General features: G+C 46.8%; 1 protein-coding gene across 1 annotated transcript; it reads right to left on the bottom strand.

Moving 5' to 3' along the window:
• Positions 1-516: 516 nt before the first annotated feature.
• On the bottom strand, positions 517-27,605 carry LOC130360468 (vomeronasal type-2 receptor 26-like). The gene is made up of 4 exons (XM_056562957.1): positions 27,549-27,605; positions 26,743-26,970; positions 7,244-7,367; positions 517-1,513 (listed from the first exon to the last, which is right to left on the bottom strand). The coding sequence occupies exons 1-4, from the start codon at positions 27,603-27,605 to the stop codon at positions 621-623; spliced, it is 1,302 nt and encodes a 433-aa protein (XP_056418932.1). The 3' UTR covers positions 517-620.
• Between the last annotated feature and the right edge of the window lie 322 nt (positions 27,606-27,927).

Raw genomic sequence — 27,927 nt, 5'->3', positions numbered from 1 at the left:
GTTGGACCATTTTGTCTGTGAGATCTTGGCTCTCCTTGGGTTGGCTTCCGGTGAACTCTCCTTTTATAAGACAACTATATGTTTTATTAGTTTATTCACCCTCTTATCCCCATTTATTTTCATTACTGGATCATATTTTTGTATAATTTTTGCAATTTTTCAAATCTGCTGTACAGATAGAAGAACAAAAACTTTTTCCACCTGCGCTTCCCACCTGACCGTTGTTCTTATGTTTTATGGGGCCATTATGACCATGTACATTGGGCAGACAAAAACATTTTCATATCAACTCAAATATATTTCCATTATGTATGGGGTCATGACTCCAGCCCTAAATCCTTTGATCTACAGCTTGAAGAATAATGATGTTAAAGAGGCTTTCAAAAAAATCATGGACAACCACTATCTGACAAGACCAACCTGACTACTACATCACCCAACAAGTAGGAAAATTTATTTGGCCTTAATAATGTTCCTGTTTTATACTCTACAGTGTATTTCACTTGTTAGAACAGACATTTGGGATTCAAAGCTTTTACTATAACTGGGAGCAGGAAGTTATTACCATAGCAAATTATTATGGAGTTTTGGAGAATTTATTTGCCAAATCTGTAGGCAGGTCAATGGAGATGCTCTCTAGATCTTCTTATGAACTGTTTTGGGCTAATAAAGATGACATAACACTTTGGTAGAAAAATAAAACTCAATAGTCCTGCACTGGAGGTCAAGATGGCAAAAACCTCCACCGCCACCATGTTCTTCCCCTTTACACTGAGATACGTGGGGACAAATGTCACCCACACGCTGCTGAATACGAGAATACTGAAGGAGATGTTCTTGGCTTCATTAAAACGGTCCGGGAAATCCTTGGCCAGAAATGCGGCCCCCAGAGAAATCAGGGCCAACATCCCGATGTAGCCAATTTCCAAAAAGAAGAAAGTGGATGACCCTTCATTACACAACAAGAGAATAGTGTCCGTCTCTGTGTCAGCATCTAGATATGGCGGATAGAACATGATCCAGATGACTGACAGCAGCACTTCCCCCATAGAGCACAGGACAACTAATGTGTCAGGTAACCTCATTCCTAAGAGTCTCTTCATCCTGCTCCCTGGCCGGGTCGCCTTGAAGGCCATGATGACTGTCAGAGTTTTAGCCAATACAGAAGAAACAGAGACGGTGAAGACAACTCCAAATGCAGCTTGTCTGAGAAGACATCGTATTGGTGATGGCCGACCAATAAACAGCAGCGTGCACATGAAGCAGAGGGTGATGGAGATGAGGAGAACGTAGCTGAGCTTCCGATTGTTGGCTTTTACTATTGGAGTCTCTCGATACGTCCAAAATATTCCAAGGATGACACTTGTAACAATTGAAAATAGTAAAGAGACACTTGTCAAAGTTCCTCCTAAAGTTTCTCCATAGGAAAGGAAATCGACATCTTTGGGGACACAGCCGGTCCTGTTAATATTTGAATTTTCAAACCTGGAACATTTCCAGCAGCTCCGGGAGTCTGTGGAGGAAATATTGTGATCACTATAAGAAGAGTCAAAAACCGGACACATCTGTAAATACATAGAACCATGAGGTCCAGGTAAAGAACTGATTTAACTCATTAGATGCCATGGTCAAGAGCTACCACAGGGTTAGGATGTGGTACATGGCAGCCAAGGGGCATAACAAAGTCATCACAGTGACTGATAGAATAAAGGTGACATAATATTTATACTGCACAATAAGAGGCAAAGAAGAAAGACCTCAAAATATATACAATTACATTGGTCTTTTCATTTTTTCACCCTGTTTATTATGGTCAGTGCATCAGGCATCTCTACAAGTGTTTTATGCGATATCCTCATATCATGGCCTGTTTGGGGCACTTGAGGACTGTGCTTGGAAAAACACTGTCATCAGGTATAAATAACACTTTAGCTTTATTTTATGGAGTCTGAGGTATGACGTGCTGCTATACACTCTCTGTTTTTCATCACTTTCTACTTTGTAAAGGGATATTTTAGTATCAGAAAATTGTATGTTGTGTAGTCTCCTCTCATTATCAATGTTGTGTTGTCTTAGCAGCTCCCTGGCTCCTCCCTCACTCCTGACAGGAAGTTGCATAGTCTTCTCATCATTAGTGTGGTGTTGTTTCAGCAGCTCCCTGGCATCTTCTCTCCTGACAGGAAGTTATGTAGCCCTCTCATGTCACTGTGTTATTCTCTCAGCAGCTCCCTGGCTCCTCCCTCTGTCCAAATACAACGCATAAACCTCTGCTGTCTCAAAAGGTGCATATCTTGGCTCTGAGCTATAGTCACGACCACTAAGTGATGTCACCACTTCTGATCAGCCCCTATAGCTATATAACTATATCCCTGTCATATACACATAAACATATATCTTCATTGGGATATTTAGTGAAGAATGAGGTGTGGTTAAAGCATGCTGCCTGTGATAAACAATGTCACAGGCAGAAGAGCAGACAGGGAATGCATACAGTAGGTTTTGCTGACTGCAGAGCAGTAGTCTGCTACACTCTAAAATGTTCTTCAAGAGCATTGGTGTTACGCCGAGCGCTCCGGGTCCCCGTTCCTCCCCGGAGCGCTCGCCTCATCCTCGTTGCTGCAGCGCCCCGGTCAGATCTCCTGACCGGGTGCACTGCGGTACCGCCTCCAGCCGGGATGCGATTCGCGATGCGGGTGGCGCCCGCTCGCGATGCGCACCCCGGTCCCCGTACCTGACTCGCTCTCCGTCGGTCCTGTCCCGGCGCGCGCGGCCCCGCTCCCTAGGGCGCGCGCGCGCCGGGTCTCTGCGATTTAAAGGGCCAGTGCACCTATGATGGTGCCTGGTCCAATCTTCCTAATTACCTTGATTAGTTTCCACCTGTGCACTCCCTACTTATACCTCACTTCCCCTGCACTCCCTTGCCGGATCTTGATGCCCTTGTGCCTAGTGAAAGCGTTCCCTTGTTTGTTCCTAGCCCATGTTCCTGACCTCCTGCCGTTGCCCCTGACTACGATCCTTGCTGCCTGCCCCGACCTTCTGCTACGTCCGACCTTGCTTCTGCCTACTCCCTTGTACCGCGCCTATCTTCAGCAGTCAGAGAGGTTGAGCCGTTGCTAGTGGATACGACCTGGTCACTACCGCCGCAGCAAGACCATCCCGCTTTGCGGCGGGCTCTGGTGAAAACCAGTAGTGACTTAGAACCGGTCCACTAGCACGGTCTCGCCAATCCCTCTCTGGCACAGAGGATCCACCTCCTACCAGCCGGGATCGTGACAGTAGATCCGGCCATGGATCCCGCTGAAGTTCCTCTGCCAGTTGTCGCCGACCTCACCACGGTGATTGCCCAGCAAGCCCAACAGATTGCCCAGCAAGCCCAACGGATTGCCCAGCGAAATCACCAGCTGGCATACTTGACCACCGTGACACTGCAACTTCAGTCACAGATACAGCAGCTGCTGCCACAGACACAGCAGCTACAACAACCATCTCCTCCGCCGGCTCCTGCAACTCTTCCGCAGCAACCGGCCGCTCCTAACCCCTGCTTGTCCCTGCCGGACAAATTTGATGAGGACTCTGGACTCTGCCGTGGTCTCCTTTCTGGAAAGGCCTTGTCTGGGGCCACACCACTCTGGGACCGCAATGATCCTGCCACAGCCACAGTCCAGTCCTTCTTCGCTGAGGTCCGTGGTGTCTTCGAGGAGCCTGCCCGAGCTTCTTCTGCCGAGACTGCCCTGCTGAACCTGGCCCAGGGTGTTTCTTCCGTTGGCGAATACGCCATTCAGTTCCGTGCTCTTGCTTCCGAGTTGTCCTGGAATAGTGAGGCTCTCTGCGCGACCTTTAAAAAAGGCCTATCCAGCAACATTAAAGATGTTCTGGCCGCACGAGAAACTCCTGCTAACCTACATGAACTCATTCATCTTGCCACTCGCATTGACATGCGTTTTTCCGGATGGCGTCTGGAGCTCCACCTGGATATGGACTTTGTTCGCACAAGGCGTTTTTTCTCCCCGGCTCCTCTCTCCTCTGGTCCTCTGCAAACCGTTCCTGTGCCTCCCGCCGTGGAGGCTATGCAAGTTGACCGGTCTCGCTTGACACCTCAAGAGAGGTCACGACGCCGCATGGAGAATCTTTGCCTGTACTATGCCAGTACCGAACACTTCCTGAAGGATTGTCCTAACCGTCCTCCCCGCCTGGAAAGACGTACGCTGACTCCGCACAAAGGTGACACAGTTCTTGATGTCAACTCTGCTTCTCCACGCCTTACTGTGCCTGTGCGGATATCTGCCTCTGCCTTCTCCTTCTCTACTATGGCCTTCTTGGATTCCGGATCTGCAGGAAATTTTTTTTTGGCCTCTCTTATCAACAGGTTCAACGTCCCTGTGACCAGTCTCGCCAGACCCCTCTACAGCAATTGTGTTAACAATGAAAGTTTGGACTGTGCCGTGCGTTACCGCACGGAACCCCTCCTAATGTGCATCGGACCTCTTCACGAAAGAGTTGAGTTTTTGTTCCTCAGGTTCTTTGGACCCAAGAAGAGGGGGAGACCCAAGGGGGGGGTACTGTTACGCCGAGCGCTCCGGGTCCCCGTTCCTCCCCGGAGCGCTCGCCTCATCCTCGTTGCTGCAGCGCCCCGGTCAGATCTCCTGACCGGGTGCACTGCGGTACCGCCTCCAGCCGGGATGCGATTCGCGATGCGGGTGGCGCCCGCTCGCGATGCGCACCCCGGTCCCCGTACCTGACTCGCTCTCCGTCGGTCCTGTCCCGGCGCGCGCGGCCCCGCTCCCTAGGGCGCGCGCGCGCCGGGTCTCTGCGATTTAAAGGGCCAGTGCACCTATGATGGTGCCTGGTCCAATCTTCCTAATTACCTTGATTAGTTTCCACCTGTGCACTCCCTACTTATACCTCACTTCCCCTGCACTCCCTTGCCGGATCTTGATGCCCTTGTGCCTAGTGAAAGCGTTCCCTTGTTTGTTCCTAGCCCGTGTTCCTGACCTCCTGCCGTTGCCCCTGACTACGATCCTTGCTGCCTGCCCCGACCTTCTGCTACGTCCGACCTTGCTTCTGCCTACTCCTATGTACCGCGCCTATCTTCAGCAGTCAGAGAGGTTGAGCCGTTGCTAGTGGATACGACCTGGTCACTACCGCCGCAGCAAGACCATCCCGCTTTGCGGCGGGCTCTGGTGAAAACCAGTAGTGACTTAGAACCGGTCCACTAGCACGGTCTCGCCAATCCCTCTCTGGCACAGAGGATCCACCTCCTACCAGCCGGGATCGTGACAATTGGATGGGGAACTGTAAGGAACACCATGGGAGGGGAGTTGGCAGGGTGAGAGGAGTGTGATGAAGAGCTGAGCTGAATCAATGCATTCTGGGAATTGTAGTACCGAGCTACCTGGAGAACTATATTTGTGATGGTTCTGTCCTCCCTGAGACTGAGAATCTATGTCTGACCCTGATTTTATTATTCTCAGATCCAGGCAGTTTCTGCAGGAGAAGAAATATATTAAAGCTTCAGCTGCAAGTATTATAAATGACATATAGAAGGTCTGGAAGTAAATTACAGATCTCACACTGAGGACTAGAAGTGATCTCCATGATTGCCATGGTTACAGTTACCCTGGAGCTGGAGTATAAGGTGAGGGTTCTTAGATGGGCCCACTGCGGCCATAAATGATCACTGGACTGTCTGTGTGTCCCTTTACTTTCATCATATATCAGCCGCATATCCCCAATTACATAAGGAAACATGTGGCTTACGAGTGTTTTGTAATCTGCTAAAACAATGGAACCAGTTTGCAGCATTTGCTTGTTTCCTGTTCAGCTCATAATCTCCCTGTCTAATGGGACCCTTACTGTCTCTACAAGTCTACAAGTTCTCTCTTTTCAACCCTACTCTATTCAAGGAAAAGGGACCTAGAATCAGCGCTGAGGCTGCTGTGATCACAGGACTTTATTAGCTACAAATTTCCCCACACAGATATATAAACAAGAGAGAAAGAGACTGCCCTATACTGTCCCAACAAGTCTTCTAGCTTACATTACACTTCCCTCTCCTCAACCCTGCTCTATTCAAGGTTAGGGACTGCCTTCTAGAATCAGCGCTGAGGCTGCTGTGATCACAAGACTTTACTTGATACAAATTTATTTTCACAACATACTGTATAAATATCTTGTTATGGGTAAGATATCCAAATATTTCAACTTACTCTAAGTAACTTTCTTCGTAATCTCATGTACTATAAAGCTATAATGTAAATTATTCCGTACGGTGAACACCGTAAAAAGACAACAAACAAGTGCAAAATTTGCCAATTTTGGTACAAATAGTGGAATAAAAAAGATCAAAAGGTAGCATGTATCTCAAAAATATACCAATAAAAAGTACAGCTTGTCCCGCAAAAAATAAGCCCTCACTCAATGGTGTCGGACGAAAAATGTAAATGTTATGGCTGTCGGAACATCAAAAAAGGGGAAAAAAACATAAAAAGCTTTATAAAATGGGTATTGTAATAATCATACCGATCCACAAAATAAATACAACATCACTTTTACCGCACAGTTAACACCATTAAAAAAAAAAATAAAAAAATCTGCATGGAGTGGGTGCACAGTTTATCTGCATAGAGTGGGGGGGGGGCACAGACTGTGTGGATAGGGGGGGGCTAAGGTTATCTGTATGGAGTGGAGGGCACAGATTATCTGTAGGGAGTGGGGGAACAGATTATCTGTATGGAGAGGGGGCACAGGTTATCTGTATGGAGAGGGGGCACAGGTTATCTGTATGTAGTGGGGGGCACAGGTTATATGTATGTAGTGGGGGGCACGGATTATCTGTATTGAGTTGGGGGCACAGCTAGAGATATAGGGGGGCTCAGGATAGTGATAGGGGGGGCTCAGGTTATCTTCACGGAGTGGAGGGCACAGGTTATCTGTATGGAGTGGGGGGCACAGGTTATCTGTATGGAGTGGGGGCACAGGTTATCTGTATGGAGTGGAGGGCACAGGTTATCTGTATGGAGTGGGGGGGCACAGGTAATCTGTATATAGTGGGGGGGGGCACAGTTAGAGACATCATTCTGAAAAGAAAGGGCAAATAGTAAATGATTACTTAGTATTATTTAGGTGAGGAATAAGATTTTTCTCTGCTTTCCTTACACCGCCATCTTGTTATCCACCCTATAGGGGTTCCCAATGACTTCCAGGGGATCGGGGGGTTGCTTCCATACAGTTCGGTATCACCCACCTGTTGTATTGGACATTTCTCCCTTGGTGCACTGTACACAGTCGTAACAACATGGAGGTTCCCCTTCTCTCTTTGCCATCCTGTACCCAGGTTCACAAGCTTCATTGCAGAGTGATGGAGGCGCCTGGGAAAGGATCATAGGTTAATAGAAAGGTAAAGATGATGATTTCCTTAGAACATCGTGTCACCCGGCTTTCTATAGACAACGCTACGGCTGTAGTCAGGGCCGGCCTTAGGGGTGTAGTGAACCATGAGGAGGGGCTGAGAATTAAGGTTTATATCAATGCAAACTCCTTGAATCCGCATCCGCACTGCGGTGAATATTATAACCTTGTGGGGTCATGGAGACCGACACGTATTTAGCCCTATATACAAGTAGGAGTATACAGCACGATAACTGTGTGTGAGATAAATACTATTACAGCTGATGGGTCGATAATATATAGTCACCATTTTGGACACTTTGAACGTCTCCTACAGGAAAAGGAATGAGGCTAAAATAAGTTATAAAACCCAGTGACCTCTGTCGTCCTTTGTGATATTATTTGGTGCAAATTACTGATGTTTTTTCTTTTCATCGATGTTTTATGAAGAGAAGAAAATTTATCATGTTTCATCACATTTAGGATTAGAATAAATATATTTCCCATTTTCTATATTTACCCGCAGTGTAAAATGGTTGTGTGAGGCACCGAAACATTGGCCCTGATTTATGAAGTGTTGTGTAGGTTTCTTTGTGGGTTTTAATTCCCTACAATTTATTTCCCACTGTACTTACTAAGGTTTCCCTACATTTTCCACTTTCCCTCCATTTTTCTTCTTTTACACCTGCTCTGATCTGTCAGGTTTTCCTCGGCTCAAATCCACCACATTTTCTGTATAAACCTTAGTAAATATGTTGGGTTTTTGTGAAAACGTCAGGAACACGCCCATTTTTCGGTGGCAACACCCCCATTTCCCCGGAGATCACGCCCCTTTTTTGGGTTTTCTTAGCAAAATGGAGCGTTAGTCGTGGTTTTTTCAATTCTGGCGCAAATTCTGTCACATAACCCGACAAAACATGTCGGGTTTGCAATAGTAAATGAGGGCAATTGTTGTTTTAGGATATTGTTCACACGTACGCAGATTTGATGCGCAGGATTTTCTGCTGCAGATTTCAATGTAAACTAAATGACTGAGCACAATTTCGGCATTTACAAATCCTGCGCATCAATTCTGCGCAGGATCCTGTACGTGTGAACGTACCCTTAAAGGGGTACTCTGCTGCTCAGCATTTGGAACAAACTATTCCGAACGCATGAGCCGGCATCGGGAACTCGTTATGTCATAGCCCCGCCCCCTAAATGCAAATCTGTGGGAGGGGGCATGGCAGTTGTCACGTCCCCTCCCATAGACTTGCATTGAGAGACAGGGCGTAACAACATGAGAGATCAGTGTGTGCAGTGTTATTGGTTCCTATGGGATAACAATGATCAGTATAAGAGATCAGTGTGTGCAGTGTTATAGGTCCCTATGGGATATTAATAATCAGTATAAGAGATCAGTGTGTGCAGTGTTATAGGTCCCTATGGGATAACAATGATCAGTGTAAGAGATCAGTGTGTGGAGTGTTATAGGTCCCTATGGGATAACAATGATCAGTATAAGAGATCAGTGTGTGCAGTGTTATAGGTCCCTATGGGATAACAATGATCAGTATAAGAGATCAGTGTGTGCAGTGTTATAGGTCCCTATGGGATAACAATGATCAGTATAAGAGATCAGTGTGTGCAGTGTTATAGGTCCCTATGGAATAACAATGATCAGTATAAGAGATCAGTGTGTGCAGTGTTATAGGTCCCTATGGGATAACAATGATCAGTATAAGAGATCAGTGTGTGCAGTGTTATAGGTCCCTATGGGATAACAATGATCAGTATAAGAGATCAGTGTGTGCAGTGTTATAAGTTCCTATGGGATAACAATGATCAGTATAAGAGATCAGTGTGTGCAGTGTTATAGGTCCCTATGGGATAACAATGATCAGTATAAGAGATCAGTGTGTGCAGTGTTATAGGTCCCTATGGGCCTATAACACTGCAAAAAAAGAGTAAAAAAAAAGTGTTAATAAAGATCATTTAACCTCTTCCCTAATAAAAGTTTGAATCACCCCCCTTTTCCCATGAAAAAAATAAAACAGTGTAAATAAAAATAAACATATGTGGTATCGCCGCGTGTGTAAATGTCCGAACTATAAAAATATATCATTAATTAAACCGCACGGTCAATGGCGTACGCGCAAAAAAATTCCAAAGTCCAATAAAGGATATTTTTGGTCACTTTTTATACCATAAAAAAATGAATAAAAAGTGATCAAAAAGTCCGATCAAAACAAAAATGGTACCGATAAAAACTTCAGATCACGGCACAAAAAATGAGCCCTAGTACCGCCCTGTATGTGGAGAAATAAAAAAGTTATAGGGGTCAGAAAAGGACATTTTTAAACATATACATTTTTGCATGACAAAATCAAACCTATATAAGTAGGGGATCATTTTAACCGTATGGACCTACAGAATAATGATAAGGTGTAATTTTTACCGAAATATGCACTGGGTAGAAAAGGAATCCCCATAAAGTTACTAAATGGCGTTTTTTCTTCGATTTTGTCGCACAATGATTTTTTTTTCCAATTCGCCGTGAATGTTTGGATAAAATGACTGATGTCACTGCAAAGTAGAATTGGTGACGCAAAAAATAAGCCATAATATAGATTTTAGGTAGAAAAATGAAAGGATTATGATTTTTAAAGGTTAGGAGGAAAAAACGAAAGTGCAAAAACTGAAAAACCCTGCGTCCTTAACCTCTTAAAGACCAATGACGTGTAGGCCCCCCATGTCGGCGATCGCCGCAAATCGCAAGGGAAATCGCCCTTGCGATCTGCGGCGATACCGGGCTGATGGGGTCTCTGGAACCCGACCGCCCGGTAATTTTGCATGATCCCGGCTGTCACAGACAGCCAGGACCATGCTGGAGGCTAGGAGCGAGGTGGCAAGCCTTTCACCTCCTCCTATCCCCTGCGATTCCTCGGTTAGTTAACCGACCAATCGCAGAGCGGGGGGCGTTACTTCTCCCCGCCCTGCCCGGCCCCTGGAAGTCCGGAGAGGACGGGAGGAAGACAGGAGGACGCAGCGGGGGACGGGGGAGTGCTGGGGCCTGGCCCCAGTACTTACCTCATCCCTGAAGACCCGGATCCCAGTGATGAAGACGGCGGCGGCGACAGGTGAGTTCCTCTTCAGCCGCGGTCGGGGCCCTTTACAGCAATGCACGTCGCCGTAAAGCGACATGCATTGCTGTAATGGGACCCTGTATACTACAACTCCCAGCATGCCCAGACAGCCCTTGGCGTCTGGGCATGCTGGGAGTTGCAGTTTTGCAACATCTTGAGGTCCGCAGTTTTGGGACCACTGTGCCCTTCCAGATGTTGCAAAACTACAAATACTCAGCATGCCATTACTGTGCGGCATGCTGGGGGTTGTAGTTCTGTAACATCTGGCCCTTCAGATGTTGCAGAACTACATCTCCCAGCATGCCTGGACAGTTTTGGCATACTGGGAGTTGTAGTTTTGCAACATCTGGAAGGGCACAGATTGGGAACCACTGTATAAGTGGTCTGCAAACTGTAGTCCTCCAGATGTTGCAAAACTACAACTCTGAGCATGCTGGGAGTTGTAGTTCGGCAACATCAGGCTCTAAAGATGTTGCCGAACTACTACTTCCAGCATGCCTGAGAATGTTTGGGAGTTGTGGTTTTGCAATAACTGGAGGCACACTGGTTGGGAAACATTGTCTGTTTCCTAACTCAGTGTTTCCCAACCCGTGTGCCTCCAGCTGTTGCAAAACTATAACTACCAGCATGCACTGATAGACTGTGCATGCTGGGAGTTGTAGTTTTGCAACAGCTGGAGGTCCCCCTCCTGTGAATGTACAGGGTACATTCACATGGGCAGGGGGCTTACAGTGAGTATCAGTCTGCAAGTTTGCGACGCAGCAAATTTTGCGCGGCAGCTCAAACTCGCAGTGGGAAACTCGCTGGAATCCCCCACCCATGTGACTGTACCCTAAAAACACTACACTACACTAACACAAAATAAAATAAAAAGTAAAAAACACTACATATACACATACCCCTACACAGCCCCCCTCCCCAATAAAAATGAAAAACGTCTGGTACGCCACTGTTTTCAAAATGGAGCCTCCAGCTGTTGCAAAACAACAACTCCCAGTATTGCTGGACAGCTGTTGACTGTCCAGGCATGCTGGGAGTTTTGTAACAGCTGGAGGCACCCTGTTTGGGAATCACTGGTGTAGAATACCCTTATGTCCACCCCTATGCAAATCCCTAATTCAGGCCTCAAGTGCGCATTGCGCTCTCACTTTGGAGCCCTGTCGTATTTCAAGGCAACAGTTTAGGGCCACATATGGGGTATCGTCGTACTTCGGAGAAATTGCCTAACAAATTTTTGGGGGCTTTTTCTCCTTTCCCCCCTTATGAAAAGGTGAAGTTGGGGTCTACACCAGCATGTTAGTGTAAAAAAATAATTTTTTTACACTAACATGCTGGTGTTGCCTCATACTTTTCATTTTGACAAGAGGTAAAAGGGAAAAACGCCCCCCAAAATTTGTAATGCAATTTCTCCCGACTATGGAGATACTCTATATGTGGGCGCAAAGTGCTCTGGGGGCGCACAACAAGGCCCAGAAGGGAGAGTGCGTCATGTACATTTGAGGTGATTTGCACAGGGGTGGCTGATTGTTACAGCGGTTTTGACAAACGCAAAAAACACAAAACCCCACATGTGACCTCATTTCGGAAACTACACCCCTCATGGAATGTAATGAGGGGTGTAGTGAGAATTTACACCCCACAGGTGTCTGACAGATCTTTGGAACAGTGGGCTGTGTAAATTAAAAATTTTGTACAGCCCACTGTTCCAAAGATCTGACAGACACCAGTGGGGGGTAAATACTCACTGTACCCCTTGTTACGTTCCTCAAGGGGTCTTTTTTTTTTACGAATGCAAAAGTCGTGAATCCCCTGTGGGGTATTAAGGCTCACTTTATTCCTTGTTACGTTCCTCAAGGGGTCTAGTTTCCAAAATGGTATGCCATGTGTTTTTTTTTTTTTTGCTGTTCTGGCACCATAGGGGTTTCCTAAATGCGACATGCCTTCGAGCAAAATTTGCTCTCAAAAAGCCTAATATCACTCCATCTATTCTGAGCATTGTAGTTCGCCCGTAGTGCACTTCAGGTCAACTTATGGGGTACCTCCATATTCAGAACAGATGGGGTTACAAATTGTGGGGGGTATTTTCTTCTATTAACCCTTGCATAAATGTGAAATTTGGGGGGAAACACACATTTTAGTGACATTTTTTTAAAATTTTTGTACATATGCAAAAGTCGTGAAACACCTGTGAGGTATTAAGGCTCACTTTATTCCTTGTTACGTTCCTCAATGGGTATAGTTTCCAAAATGGTATGCCATGTGTTTTTTTTCCTGTTCTGGCACCATAGGGGCTTCCTAAATGCAACATGCCCTCCAAAAACCATTTCAGAAAAACGTACTCTCCAAAATCCCCTTGTCGCTCCTTCGCTTCTGAGCCCTCTACTGCGCCCGCCGAACAATTTACATAGACATATGAGGTATGTGCTTACTCGAGAGAAATTGGGCTACAAATGTAAGTATACATTTCCTCCTTTTACCCCTTGTAAACATTCAAAAATTGGGTCTACAAGAACATGCAAGTGTAAAAAATGAAGATTGTGAATTTTCTCCTTCACTTTGCTGCTATTCCTGTGAAACACCTAAAGGGTTAAAATGCTGACTGAATGTCATTCTGAATACTTTGGGGGGTGCAATTTTTATAATGGTGTCATTTGCGGGGTATTTCTAAGATGAAGACCCTTCAAATCCACTTCAAACCTGAACTGGTCCCTGAAAAATTGTGATTTTGGAAATTTTGTGAAAAATTGGAAAATTGCTGCTGAACTTCAAAGCCCTCTGGTGTCTTCCAAAAGTAAAAACACGTCAATTTTATGATGCAAACATAAAGTGGACATATTGTATATGTGAATAAAAAAAATTATTTGGAATATCCATTTTCCTTACAAGCAAAGAGCTTCAAAGTTAGAAAAATGCAAAATTTTCAATTTTTTCATCAAATTTTGGAATTTTTCACTAAGAAACGATGCAAGTATCGATAAAATTTTACCAATAACATAAAGTAGAGTATGTCACGAAAAAACTATCTCGGAATCAGAATGAAAGGTAAAAGCATCCCAGAGTTATTAATGCTTAAAGTGACAGTGGTCAGATGTTCAAAAAACGCTCTGGTCCTAAGGTGTAAAATGGCCTGGTCCTTAAGGGGTTAAGGCCCAGGCCAATTTTATTTTTGCATTTTCGTTTTTTCCTCCTCGCCTTCTAAAATCCATAACTCTTTTATATTTCCATCTACAGACCCATATAAGGGCTTGTTTTTTGCATGACCAGTTGTACTTTGTAATGAAACCTCTCTTTTTACCATAAGATGTACGGCAAGAGGGGGCGTGGCTTGACACACTATGAAGATGGCTGCTTCCTCTTTGTGCTCCTGAGAGCTGCGGACAAACGGGGCAAGTTTGGGCTGCTATGGGCAGCAGACATCGCAGCAAAAAGGCTCATAAGGCTCCCCAACAGCTGCACAGCACATCTAAGGCCATCACAGAATACTTCCCGCACCGGAACGACCGCGCCAAACAGGACAGTGACGGGCCGCAGCTTTCCCGGCCACAGCCGCAAAGGCAGACCTCCGCTCCTGCCTCGCGGGAACTGCACGCCTGTCTCCTTGAGTGCGACACACATCCTGCCACAACAGCGACGCCAACAGTACGGGCGACACCAGCTGCCGGGACCGGACCCTCGATCGAGGATGTCTCGTACCGTCAAACAGGTACCCTGCATCAGTCGGCAGTCACCCTCCCCCCTCAGAGTGTGAGCACCGATGCGAACATGGCGGACGGCTCTCCCTGCAGCCCTCCTCTCACACAGCTACCGCCTGATGCCATGCAGTCCTCCCAGCCAGACGCAGCTACCCCCCCTCCTGCTCAGTCCCCTGCTGGGATACAGCACCTCACCTCTCCACTTAATGGGGCCAACATACCAAGGTCCTTCTCAACAGGGGTCAGCCAGAGGGAACCATATACTCCTGGGAATCTAGCTCCCCACTGCTCACCTGCCATTCAGCCCCAGCAGATTACAAGTGTTCCTGCTACAGTGCTGGACAATACACAGCTGCATACCCAGCCACCTTACTCACCCCAGCTTATCCCAGCACCCGCTGAAATGGAGTCTGAACCCTCTGCATCAAGTGACGGATCCACGGAGGGGGACAGCCCTCCTGCCTACTGGGGCAAGAGCCCCCCAGCCAAGAAAAAGCTTTTCAAAACCCCACAGAGGGCCCAAAGACGACACCGCTCTTGTTCTGACTATTCCTCCTCAGAGGATGCTCCTGTTGGTGACATGTGCCGTAATAGCCGCTCTGACGACCCCCCACAGCCTCCTGTTCCACCGAATGCTCGGAACCTCACCTGCCCTCCTGTGACTCCCCATCTCTCTACACCTGACATGGCGGTCCACACATTATAAAAACATCCAGAGCTCCAGGCTCTTCTGGCCTTATTGCCCACTAAAATGGACATGCTCTTCTGACCTCAAACTGGCCTGGTGCAAGGATCTGGACCCAGTGAAAAAAGAGGTAGCACATTGACCCACAAGGTGGCTGACCTTGACCGCTTCCGCACTGCCGTGACCTCTGAACTCGAAGATCTCAGATCAGCCACAGCACTTCTCCAGTCCTCTCATGCATCCAACACTGATCATCTGGATGACATAGATAACCGCAACCGGAGTAAATATATTTGCATCAAAGGACTCCCGGAAACTGTCACCCCTCAAGATCTCTCTGGGGTACGAATTTTCAATGAAGTCCTACAGAAACCTGCTGATGCTCCTATCGAGCTTGACAGAGTTCACAGAGCCCTGAAGGCAAGGAACCCAGACCCGAAAAAACCCTGGGATGTAATCTGCAGGGTACATCACTACACTGAAAAAGATCCAGTCATGCGCAAGGCACGTGATCTCAAGCACTTGACATACAATGGCTCAGTAATCAGCTTGTACCCTGACCTCTCTCTGCGCACCTTGCCCCTTCGGGCCTCATTGAAACCCCTGCTCCAGAAACTGCAGAATGCTCACATCATCTACAGGTGGGGATACCCCTTTTTGCTCCACGCCAGACATGGCGCTAAGACTGCTACCCTCCGCAACCCGAGTGACATCCCGGCTTTCCTGGCTATGTTCAAGCTACCCCCGACCCCACTTCCTGAATGGAATTCTCTCTTTCTACAGCCTTTAACCCCCCATTCCCTGAGCGACCCGATGGGACTGCCCCCCAACCGAGGAAGGGATGCTACTCCCCCTGCTCCATTGCCTCAGAGACAAAAACGCAAGACCTGACTCATTCCAGTGAATGCTCTCACTAATGTTCTCTGAGATGTCGTGGCACAATGCCCCATGTGTGCCTACTGCTGATGATCTTCCTACTTGTCGTGTTTCTTTTTACTGTTCCCTGTATCTGTTGCCATATCTGTTTTGATGTTGCTGTACTACACTGAATGATCCAGTTCCTCCTAGCTATATTTTTTGCTGCCCCACCATATGAAGCCATGGGTTGGATATTCCGGTCCTTACTTTCAGCCCTACACTTTTGTTTTTCCCTGTTTGTTCCCACTGACAGGGAAGTTTATTTTACTTAGTACCAGTTAGACCCTGTTTGTCTGCACTCCCACTACGGAGTGCTATCCTGTATTTTGGTAATACCCTTACTCCCTACGAGTTGCCCTTCTGGCACTCCTTCCACTTCACCCCCATTAGGGACATGGTCAGAATGGTTCTGCCCATGCTTTTGGTCCTTATGACCGCTTCTTGTAGCCCCCTTGTAGCTATCCTCTTGGGGTTGCTGCTGTCCTTTCTGTATCCCCTCCCTGCTGTTCTTCCCCTTTTTCATCCTTCTTTATCTTTGTCTTTTCCTTGCAGATTAACTGATTGTATCCTGATCCTCTCCAGTGGAATGTCCGTCCCCCCGGGCTCCAGACCCATTGGTGAGTTGACCCTTCTCGAAATCCTTCCCTATGGCTGCTAACATCACTTTAGCTACCCTTAATGTTAAGGGTTTTAACACCTCAGAAAAAAGAGTGCAATTATTGTACACTTTCCATAGGCAACGGGTACAGATCCTTTGCCTTCAAGAGACGCATTTTAAAGTGGTTTGCGTTCCAGCACTCAATAACTGCTATTACCAGACATGGTTACACAGCACTAATCCCATTTCAAAAGTCACTCCCTGTCGTCATAATAGACACAGTTATCGATCCCCAAGGTTGTTACATTTTCGCTACCTACAATTTCGATTGACTTTATTTTCTGTCCCCACTACTTACTACGTCCCCGATGGTGAAGTGGGAGACGTTAAAATGTGTATTGCGTGGGGTGTTGATCAAACATGGGACTTGGTTAAAGAGGGAATCTGCTTCTAAATATACCTCTCTTCTATCCCAACTGCATCACTTAGAATCTCAACACAAACAATCCCAATTAGAGACCACGTATAGGGAACTCATAATGGTTCAACATGACCTGTTGGATTTCCTGAATATGAAGTACAAATTTTATCGTCAAATGATGGGACGCACTTTTTATGAATGGGACAATAAAGAGGGCCGCATATTGGCAAGAGCTCTTTGGAACAAAAAGGCTTCCCTATTCATGGCCTCGGTTCGCGCCCCCTCTCGTTCCCTCTCACACAAGACATCAGACATCCTTGATGCCTTTCGCCACTACTATCTCTCCCTCTATAACCTACCTTCACCCACTACTGCCACCCAACCTTCCACGGTTCTCCCGCCTTCCCACACTCAGCGACTACATCGCCTCTACTGCTCTCCCCACTCTATCGGCAGAAACCATTGCCACACTTGAAACCCCATTTACCCCTACTGAACTGCGGGTGGCTATCTCCTCTATGCTGGCGGGTAAAAGCCCAGGCCCCGACGGTTATACAGCGAAGTTTTATAAATCCTTACAAGATGACTTATCTCCCCACCTGCTCACAGCCTTCAATAGTATAATGGACACCTCTTCTCTCCTTCCTAAGGGCTTTCATCACGATAAACCCCAAGGATAACAAAGACCTGACCCTCTGTGCCAGCTATCGCCCGATCTCACTACTGAATTCGGATACGAAGCTGTTTGCTAAACTGATTGCGAATTGCTTGTCTGATTTCATGGAGTCGCTAGTCCACCCTGATCAAACTGGCTTCATCCATGGACGGGAGGCTCATGATAGTACGTTACGGAAGTTCTCAGTTGTCCATCACGCCCTCCGCAAACAGATCCCGCACTTTCTACTCTCGCTAGATGCTGAGAAGGCCTTCGACAGGGTATTTTGGGGCTTCTTGAATGCTACGCTCACACAAATAGGTCTGGGTCCCTGATGAAGGCCCGCATAATGGCCCTGTACTCCCAACCCCATGCCCAAATCAGAATCAATGGACAGCTCTCTGCTCCTTTCTCAATCAAGAATGGAACTCGACAGGGCTGCCCATTGTCGCCCTTGTTATATGTGCTTTGCATCGAGCACCTCCTCAATGATATCCATGGCAATGTTGATATTCATGGTCTCCAGACTCCGACGGGTCACTACAAATGCTCTGCATTTGCTGACGACCTGTTCCTGTTTCTTACTTCCCCCATTACCTCATTGCTCTCCATACTGTCTACACTCCGACAATTTTCAACATTTAGCAATTATAAACTCAACCCATGCAAAATGTGAGGCCTTAAACATAACCCTCCCACCCGATGTAGTCCGAGTAATATCCTCTGCTTTCCCATTCTCCTGGCAAACTTCATCTCTCAGATACCTGGGTGTACACATTCCTTCCAAACTGCGGGACACGTACCAAATTAACTTCCCTCCATTGCTTCATACTCTAAACTGACCTTGCTCGTTGGGAGCGCAGAGACTTCTCCTGGATAGGGAGAGTCAACATCATTAAAATGAATGTCCTCCCTCACTTATTGTACTTGTTCTCCTGTGTCCCTGTCCACCTGCCACGTACTTTCTTCCGGGATGTCTCTGCGCTCCTCTCGACCTTTGTATGGGCGAACGGTCACCCCCAAATAGCCCAACATGTGCAGTTTGGCCCTGCCAGATTGCTTGTCTTATTATCTAGCCACCATCCTGTCCAGAGTTCTCGACAGCTTCCACAAACATGAGTCCAAACAATGGGTCCAGCTCTAAAGCACGAGCACCTCTATGGATCTGCGATCCCTTCTCTGGCGACCACGCTCGACACTCCCTAAACATACACGGGACTCCTTACCCCCGGTGATGGCCTCCATAGCACTCTCACGATTTACCTACCTGACGCACTCCCCTATTGTGGGTTCCAATGGCCCACTGACCCAAGTCTTTGGTATCGCCTCATTTCCCCCAGCCCTCTCCTCCTCATCTTTCCTGGGCACTCACAGAGCTCAGGGGACCACTATCCAAGCCTTTCTAACCTCTGCAGGCCTCAAACCACTATCGGATATCCTCCCCAACGGGACTCCCTTGCTCCAACATACACTTCAATACGTGCAACTGCGTAATATCTACCTGACCTCCAAGGTCCCCCTGAGCCTCCATTGGCCATTGACATGATTCGAGTCCATGTGTCTCTCCGCCACAACAGCACCACATCAGATCAGCTCTCTTTATAACCTATTTTTGGACTCCTTTACGACTATTCCACTGCCCTTTCGCCTTTGTTGGGAGAGAGCCCTGGGTATTTCTTTTACAGACGAGGAATGGCAGATGGCCCTGACTGCTTGTCACAAGTCTTCTATTTCGTGTAAAGCTCAAGAGACTAACTATAAACTGTTGACAAGGTGGTATAGGGTCCCTGCCTTGCTGTCCCACTTCTATCCCTCCCTACCAGATGTGTGTTGGCGATGTGGGGCTCAGGGTGGCTCTATTCAACACATTTGGTTGACGTGCCCGACTCTCGCCCCTTATTGGGCGCAAGTATTAGATGTGATATACAGACTGACCCACATACGAGTCTCCTTGAGACCGAAACCGCTCCTACTATCTATCCTCCCGACACTATTACCAAGAGAGACTAGTGCCCTTCTCCGCTTCTTCCTTTTAGCTGCTAGAACAGTAATCCCTAGACTGTGGAGATCGACTGTCCCCCCTACCCTCTCCTCCTGGCTTCGGGAAGTGACATACATTCACAAAATAGAGGAACTACTAGCAGATTCCACTCGAAAGATAGATGGACATTATAGGATTTGGTCCCCGTGGATCTGCTTCTTGTCATCTCCTGTATTTAGAGACCTACACTCCCAGTGACAGCCCCTACGCTAGTCCTTACACCGCTACCTCTCTCTCCACGCCACAACCAACTTATCACTTGCGCTCTCGTACATACCAACCAGCCCTACTACTGGCTCGGAGGCCCCCGGGGATGTGACCTGACCATCTGGTAAGTTCTTTCTGTGTCCACACTGCACTTTCTTCTCTCCCTATCTCTCTTCTTTTCCCTTTCTTCTCCTGTCTTCTTGACTTCCTCCTGTTTCCTCCCCTCCCCCCCGTGTTCCACCTACCCTTCTTCCCCTACCCCCCTCCTTCCTGCACCCCCCCTTTTTTTTATAGATATGTTCGGACCTCCTAGGTCAGTTATTTCGAGTCCGACCTCGCTTCCTGGACTTTTGGAAACATCTTGTTTCTGCTTCCTTACCGATTGTTATGTCAATTGATGTATTCCTTGTGTTCCTTGACAGAACATGGAGAGTACCCACTCTCATTGTTTCTTTATTGTACTTGTTTTTGCAAAACTTTCAGTAAAACATTTACTTTGAAAAAAAAGATGTACAGCAAACCTAAAAAAAAAATTTTAGGGAGGAAATTTAAATGAAAACCCAAATTTTGCACATTTCGGAGGGTTTCGTTTTTATACTGTATAATTTACGGTAAAAATGATATGTGTTCTTTATTCTGTGGGTCAATACAATTAAAATAATACACATGGCTAGATACTTTCTTATTTTTGTACCGCTTAAAAAAAAATCTAAAACTTTTCGTACAAAATCATTCATCTAAAGTGACCCTATTTTGACCACCTATAACTTTTTCATTTTTCCGTATATAGGGCAGTATGATTTTCTGCGCCATCATCTGTACTTTTTATCGATACTACATTTGCATATATAAAACTTTTATATAATTTCTTATTACATTTTTTTTTTTATAAAATGTGACAAAAAAGCAGCATATTTGGACTTTTAACAAAAAAAAAAAGATTATGTTTACGCCGTTCACCATACGTGATCATTAACATTATATTTTGATAGTTGGGAAATATGTTTATTTTAAAAAAATTACACTTTTTGGGGGTAAAATTTGAAAAACGGACAATTTTCATATTTTTTGGGGGGAGGGGATTTTTTTTTATTTTAAATTTTTAATCTGAGGGGTTAATGGCAGACATCCGTGCGATTGCGGATGTCGGCCATTACCGGTGGGTCCCCGACTGCTGATAGCAGCCGGAACCTTCAGTGTATGATGCGAGCACTGCTCCGATGCTTGCGGTCGTACACAGGAAGTTAATGTATGTCCTGGTGCCGGAAGTACCGCCAAACCAGGACATACATTTACGTATGTGGTCATTAAGAGGTTAAAAATTAATGAAGCGATCTGATTGGTTTCTTTGGGCAGCTGCACCACTTTTCCTATACACAGTGTAAGGATTCCTCCTTGGGGATTAGCTCTGGGATCGTCCTGGTCACTTGCCACGGGACACGTTCCTCACAATAACACCACAGACCACAGTTCCGCATACAAGTCGGGCTCCTCGCAGCTTTATTTCCACAGATTGCAGGCACCTCATTAATCAGGCCACAGGTAGATTCTCCAGAGCTAGCAAGGGAAATACACCCTTTCCTTGCCACACTGCCGCATACCCCCCCCCCCCCCCTCTGCTCAGACCACCGGGAAGGAGCACTTTTATTCAAAAGGCAGAGTCCAACTGCCTTTCCTTTTCCTTGGACAACTTTTGTCCCACAGTCTCTGAAGTCCTTGACTTTTTTCTTCCGGACTTTTACCAGCCACCAATTACAAGTCTCTCGGTCACACCTCTCCAGTACCAGGTTCTTCACCCTGGTGTGGGCAGGGTGCTTGAAATTAAGGAGAGAGAGGACCGATGCTTCTAACCTTTGTCTTCTTCTGGCTTGCCGGACCTCTGCCTCTGCTTCAGCGAATCTTTCAGCCTCAGTGGCTTCACCAACCACTGTCTTGTTCTCTGTAGCTTCAGAGGACCTCCGACATGGGACCATCTCAGTTTCAACTTTAGAGGACTTCCCACCTGGTTTCACCACAGTTTTGACTTCAGTGGATTTCTCACATGGTTTCACCTCATCCCTTCCAGCTTTCTCTTCAGGGGCACCAGCTTCCTCAGGTTTGGCTTCAGAGTCTTTGGCTCCTTCAGATTTTTGTGTAGAATCAGCTTCTACTACTGTTTGGCTATTCTCTGCAGCTTCTTCAGTCTTACTCTTCTGTTCACATGTAGCTTCAGTTGTGCCATTCTCTTTACTCACAGCTTTTGAGGTTGACTCTGGTTTAGCTTCTGCTTCAGAGGATTTCTCTGCCTCAGCATTACCTTCAGAATTTTTGGTCTGCTCAGGTTCAGAGGATTTCCCGCCTGACTCCTTAATCCCCAGAAGATTTCACACTAGGTTTCAGCTCTGTCCTAGCTTCAGAGGACTTCTTACAGGGCTTCACCTCAATCTTAGCATTAGAGGACTTTTTACCGGGCTTCAGAGAAAGCATCCCTGTATCCCGTAACTTCTGCCCCAGAAGCCTCTCTTGAGCCAATTCCACCATAGCTTGGTCTCTGCTCTCTTTTAGGATTTCCTGGTCCTCTTCCTTTTTCTCCCATTTTCGCAGCTTACACTGGAGCTTAGCAGACTTCATCCTCTCACTGTCAAGTAACTCTGTCAAGTCCCTGACAGTATCTTCCGAAGACAGCAATTGTTTCCTCAACTGTTCATTGTCCGCCAGCACAGCCACCTGCTCGTAGAGTTGCGCTCCCAGCAAAACCAAGGCAGCTACGTGGGACCTTCTGCGTGTTTCGTCCTGCGCTTCCAGGCTCTCTTTTAAGATCTTCATGTCATCTTCCAGCTTTATATATTTCAGCTGCTCACTCTTGAGCTTTGCGGAGATCATCTTCTCACTGTCCAGCATCTGTTTCTTGGTCTTCTCTAGCTCATTGATAAATTTTCCACTCTCACCAATCTGTTTAGATAGATCTGAGCTCTCCTGTTGCAAGTTCTTGTTTTCATGTTTCAGAGTCTCAACTTGTTCCAGGGCCTCCTCATACTGCTCACGGAGCAAGTCATTGTCACTGTCAGATTGAAGAGCATGTGCAAGGGCATTCTTCACCTTGACTTCCTCCTCAAGTTGTCTCTTAGCTTTAGAGCCACTCTCCAGATTGCTGGCAAGAGCCTCAACTTCCATCTTCATTTCATTCTTCTCTTTTTCTATTTTTTCCATGGCTACCAGCCTAGCCTTGTGATCACTCCGCAGAGCCTGATAGGCACCATGTAGAAGACTCACTTCTTCTTCCTGTAATGACATCCGCTTGGCCAGACTCTCCACTTCACTCTCCTTGCTGGTCACAAGACCCTGGGAGCGGGACACTTCATCCTGAAGAGCCACAAACTCCCTTTTGTGATGCTCCATGACTTTTTCCAGCTGAAAACTCGCTTCTTGCTCTTTCTTAAAGTCAGCAAGCGATTTGTCCCTCTCCTCTGTCAAGCGATGTACCTCTTTTTCTTTCTCCATCAACTTCACAGAAACCATTTGCAGGGTTTCTTCCAGATTCTGGATCTGCTCCAGTTTTTTTCCAAGGCCAGCTCGTCTTTTCCGAGATCTTTTACTGACAGGGGTCTCCTCACTCTCACTGTTAGACTTTGAGACATCCTCTGGTCCTCTGTCAGACACTCGACCCAGCTCTTCTCCATCTCTAGGTGAAGTCTCCCCCTTTTTCGGGGTTGCGGCCACTTGTGCCTCATCATTATCATCAGCAACAGGTGCCACTGACACCTGGCACTCTTCCTCTCCCACCACGTTGGCAACTCTGGAGACTCTTGCTAAACACTCCAGTCGGACCGGCAATCCCTTGGCGGTAAGTTTGTTGCCCCTAGCAACAACTTTAATGGCTCTGGGCACCAGCGAATCCGGGTGATTCCCAAACAGTTCCTCTGAACTGTCTCTCGGCTCCTTGGCAGACTTTTCTTTTGTCTTGTCCCAGTCTCTCCATGGCCTGGAAAAAACTACTAGGGCTCCTGGGTCTGCAACAATATGTGGTTCAGCGGTTCAACCTTCCTGGTTACGACCTCTCTCTAGTTCAGACACCACATCTTCTTCACTTAGGACTCTGTCTGTGACCGTAAGTGCAGCCCCCAGCTCCACCGGTACTCTCTTCTGGAGTTTTGGTTTTTCCACAGCCATCTCCGTAGCTTCTATTCCAGTCACCTCTTTAATTTGACTAGCGGACTGTTCTTCAGCTCCCCTAGTGGTCTGGCACACCCCCACCTGACATATACCTAGGGTCTGCTGACACTCTCTGTCCTCAGCCTCTGCTGAGTTACTGTACGATGCTATGTGGTTGTTACGCCGAGCGCTCCGGGTCCCCGCTCCTCCCCGGAGCGCTCGCTACACTCTCCCCGCTGCAGCGCTCCGGTCAGATCCACTGACCCGGGGCGCTGCGATTCCACTTCCAGCCGGGATGCGATTCGCGATGCGGGTAGCGCCCGCTCGCGATGCGCACCCCGGCTCCCGTACCTGACTCGCTCTCCCTCGGTCCTGTCCCGGCGCGCGCGGCCCCGCTCCCTAGGGCGCGCGCGCGCCGGGTCTTTGCGATTTAAAGGGCCACTGCGCCGCTGATTGGCGCAGTGATCCCAATTAGTGTGTTCACCTGTGCACTTCCCTATATCACCTCACTTCCCCTGCACTCCCTTGCCGGATCTTGTTGCCATCGTGCCAGTGAAAGCGTTTCCTTGTGTGTTCCTAGCCTGTGTTCCAGACCTCCTGCCGTTGCCCCTGACTACGATCCTTGCTGCCTGCCCCGACCTTCTGCTACGTCCGACCTTGCTTCTGTCTACTCCCTTGTACCGCGCCTATCTTCAGCAGCCAGAGAGGTGAGCCGTTGCTAGTGGATACGACCTGGTCACTACCACCGCAGCAAGACCATCCCGCTTTGCGGCGGGCTCTGGTGAAAACCAGTAGTGACTTAGAACCGATCCACTAGCACGGTCCACGCCAATCCCTCTCTGGCACAGAGGATCCACTACCTGCCAGCCGGCATCGTGACAGTGGTGTAAATCAAGTGTTGTGAGCCTATCAGGTGTTCCTGCTCTAGTCACCTGACTATCTTCCCACAACTGCTGAAAAAACGGAAAATCCTTCCCCAGCACTACTTCATACTCTAAGGTAGGCTCAATTGCAACCTTGTGACTTATGGTACCATAGGGAGTAGAAATACACACATTAACTGTTTTATAACCCCAGATACCGGCTTGTATAGACATTATAGCAGGGTCCGGCTTTCTGCCGCTGGTCTTTACAAGACTTATTATACATTTTGGATGTAACAAAACCGTCATCTTTTTACCTTCTATTTCCAGCTCACACAGGTTTTCTTTTGTCCTGCGAGACGTGGCAACAGAACTCTTTACATCAGAACACATTAACATAAGTGTTTCAAGAAAAACATTATCAGCCTGCATGGGTTCACAATTTACAGCACCATTGACACAGTCCAGTAGAGACCCCCCAGTCCTCACTACTTCCGGAACCTTTGTGTGCGAACTCTCAGATGCACTCTCAGCATCCCACAGCTGCCAGAAATACGGAAAGTCTCTGCCCAGTACAATTTCAACTGTAAGTTCTGTACATACCTCCATCTTATGGCTTACTGCCCCAAAACATGTATCAAAGGTAACTTTAACAGTCTTACCGGGCTCCGGGCGGGACTTCACAAATGGAATTATTTCTGGTATAACCCGAGATACAGTCTGGCAACATTCCAAGTCCACCCACAGTGGGATTCCGCCCACCAACAACTCACAGGACCTTGGCTTCATCCTGGTGACCACTGGTTGTGGCCCACGTCGGTTGCCCCCAGCAACGGCCTGCCAATGTCCTTTTTCCCGAAAAAAAAAAATCTCGATCCGTTGCCCCCAGCAACGCTCCTCCACAGACACAATCCTGTGCTTGAACTCCTTTGCTGGGCTCCTCCGACTTGAAATCTTGCAGGGCGTTGCTCCTAGCAACGGCTCCTCTCCGACTTGCCCGTTGGTTGCCCTTGGCAATGGGTTGCCCTTAGCAACGGGTTGCCCGCATCCTCCACCAAAATGTAAGGATTCCTCCTTGGGGATTAGCTCTGGGATCATCCTGGTCACTTGCCACTGGACATGTTCCTCACAATAACACCACAGACCACAGTTCCGCATACAAGTCTGTCTCCTCACCAGCTTTATTTCCACAGGTTGCAGGTAAAACAAAACATAAACAGGAACAAAAATAAAGTCCTAGACCGTCTAGTCACTGACTACACATATCAGCATGCCCTGTCTATCAACTGGTGAGCTACCCTCGGCCAGTTAAACATATGACTCCTGCAACCTGCTACTCACAGCTCACACCACTTCTTGGACCACTCGTGGCGCCTTCAGCGTGTTACCTAAACATGGCCCGTGTGTCTCCCCCTCTAACAGCCAGCATACTGTATCCCAGGGAGAGCCCCAACTATTCTGGTTCCTTTCCTTTTAAACACACTTCCCCTTCCTGATACCTCATTAATCAGGCCACAGGCGGATTCTCCAGAGTTAGCAAGGGAAATACACCCTTTCCTTGCCACACTGCCACAACAGTTTTTTTTATAAATCTCCCCCCCCCCCATGTGCTGAATAAAAATCAGTTTTTTTAAAACATTTTTTCACATACAATTAGAAGTGTTGCTAAATCTTTTGCTATTATGATCATGGAAAATCTATCACCTGGATTTCATCAGCCGGCACCCCTCATCTTTTACCCTGGTTGGGCTGTTCCTCAGGAGTTTTTGTACCCTAAATGTAAGAGATGGGGCTGTGTAACACTGGTTAGTTATATCTTTTAAGGTGCCTTCAAAATTGCTTAACCCCTCCCTCAACCCTTGAATAGTGATAGTGTAGGTGACATGGTCAGTTTCTCTCTATGCTCATCCACCATAAAAGTTTTAAAAATCAGGTCATCCTTATCCGCATCTGGTCCCAATGTGTTGTAGTATAGTATAGTGTAGGATGGTCCATACTGTCCTACCTATTATACTTGTACCTGTTGGAAATATGGGCCCCACACATCAGACTTTTCAAGGCTGTTGAATGGAAATCCTGCAGTAGATGTTTCATCGTAACTTCCAACCTTCACCTTTGACACTTTCATTCTAGATGTGTAGATGTATTTCAGGAGATCAAAACGTGTCGGTACCTGTTTGCTGGGTTTAAAGTAAATCTTGTCTCCAGAAGAAGTGATAAAATTTACACTTTGCAGGATACAGTTCAGCTGGTGAAGATAAAGAAAGAGAAGAAAGTCCAAAAATGCTATAAAAATTAATTATAATTCTTAATATTACTTGATGCAATATTATGGGTCATCTCTTATAGGGCTGCACCAGCTACAGATCTGCCCCAGGGGAACAGAGACACAGCTCCCGGTCTACCCTAAAGGGAAACTGTCAGAAGAAGGAGCATAAGAAATAGCCCATTGAGAGGGTGGAAATGTTACATCTTTTGTATGGATTGATTGGGTTAATAAACCACGTTTTTCACTATTGGATTGCTGGAGTGCCATCTTTACCTTCTTTTGGTGTGAATTTTCGATTGAAATGAGGCTTTGGTCAAGTCTCTGGGAGAGATAGAGCACCCGCCACACATCCTTAGGATATTAAATCCTTCACAGTGCCACTTAAACACTTTTTGTATATATATATATATATATATATATATATATATCTATCTAAGAAGGATGCCGCAGCACACGGAAGGTTCAAAAGTGTAAACAGTGGTTTATTCCATGGTAATACAAGTTAGCAACGTTTCTGCTGCCAGTGCAGCCTTTGTCAAGCAACAAAATGGTGATACATAGACGATGTCTTCCTGGTCTGGAAGGGCACTGAGGATTCCTTGCTTTCTTTTCATCACTTTTTGAATTCTATTAATGAGCACATTAAATTTACTTTAACACATTCATGCAATTCTGTTAATTTTTTGGATACATTGGTATCTATCCAAGACCACAAGCTCATTACAAATTTATATGTTAAACCTACTGATACCAACTCTACACTACATTACAAAAGCAATCATCCTCGCTCCATGGTGCGTGCTTTGCCAACTAGCCAAATGCTACGGGCACGACGCATCATTGAGCGAGAGGACGAAACAGAAGCAGCATTAGATCAAATGACAAAAAATTTCCTACAACGGGGTTATCCCCCACGACTATTGAGAGAAAGTAAGA

Source organism: Hyla sarda, chromosome 3, assembly GCF_029499605.1.
Source record: "Hyla sarda isolate aHylSar1 chromosome 3, aHylSar1.hap1, whole genome shotgun sequence".
Lineage (NCBI taxonomy): Eukaryota > Metazoa > Chordata > Amphibia > Anura > Hylidae > Hyla > Hyla sarda.
The sequence above is the reverse complement of the archived record's forward strand: the minus strand, read 5'-3'. Positions and strand labels throughout refer to the sequence as shown.

Bases quoted from the DNA above. Each gene is read 5' to 3' on its own strand.
- LOC130360468 (XM_056562957.1), bottom strand. From the start codon at position 27,605: ATGAAAAGAAAGCAAGGAATCCTCAGTGCCCTTCCAGACCAGGAAGAC. The intron at 26,971-27,548 runs GTATCACCATTT...TATCTTCACCAG, and splicing joins ACCAGGAAGACATCGTCTAT to CTGAACTGTATCCTGCAAAG. The intron at 7,368-26,742 runs GTACAAGTATAA...ATCCTTTCCCAG, and splicing joins GGGGCCCATATTTCCAACAG to GCGCCTCCATCACTCTGCAA.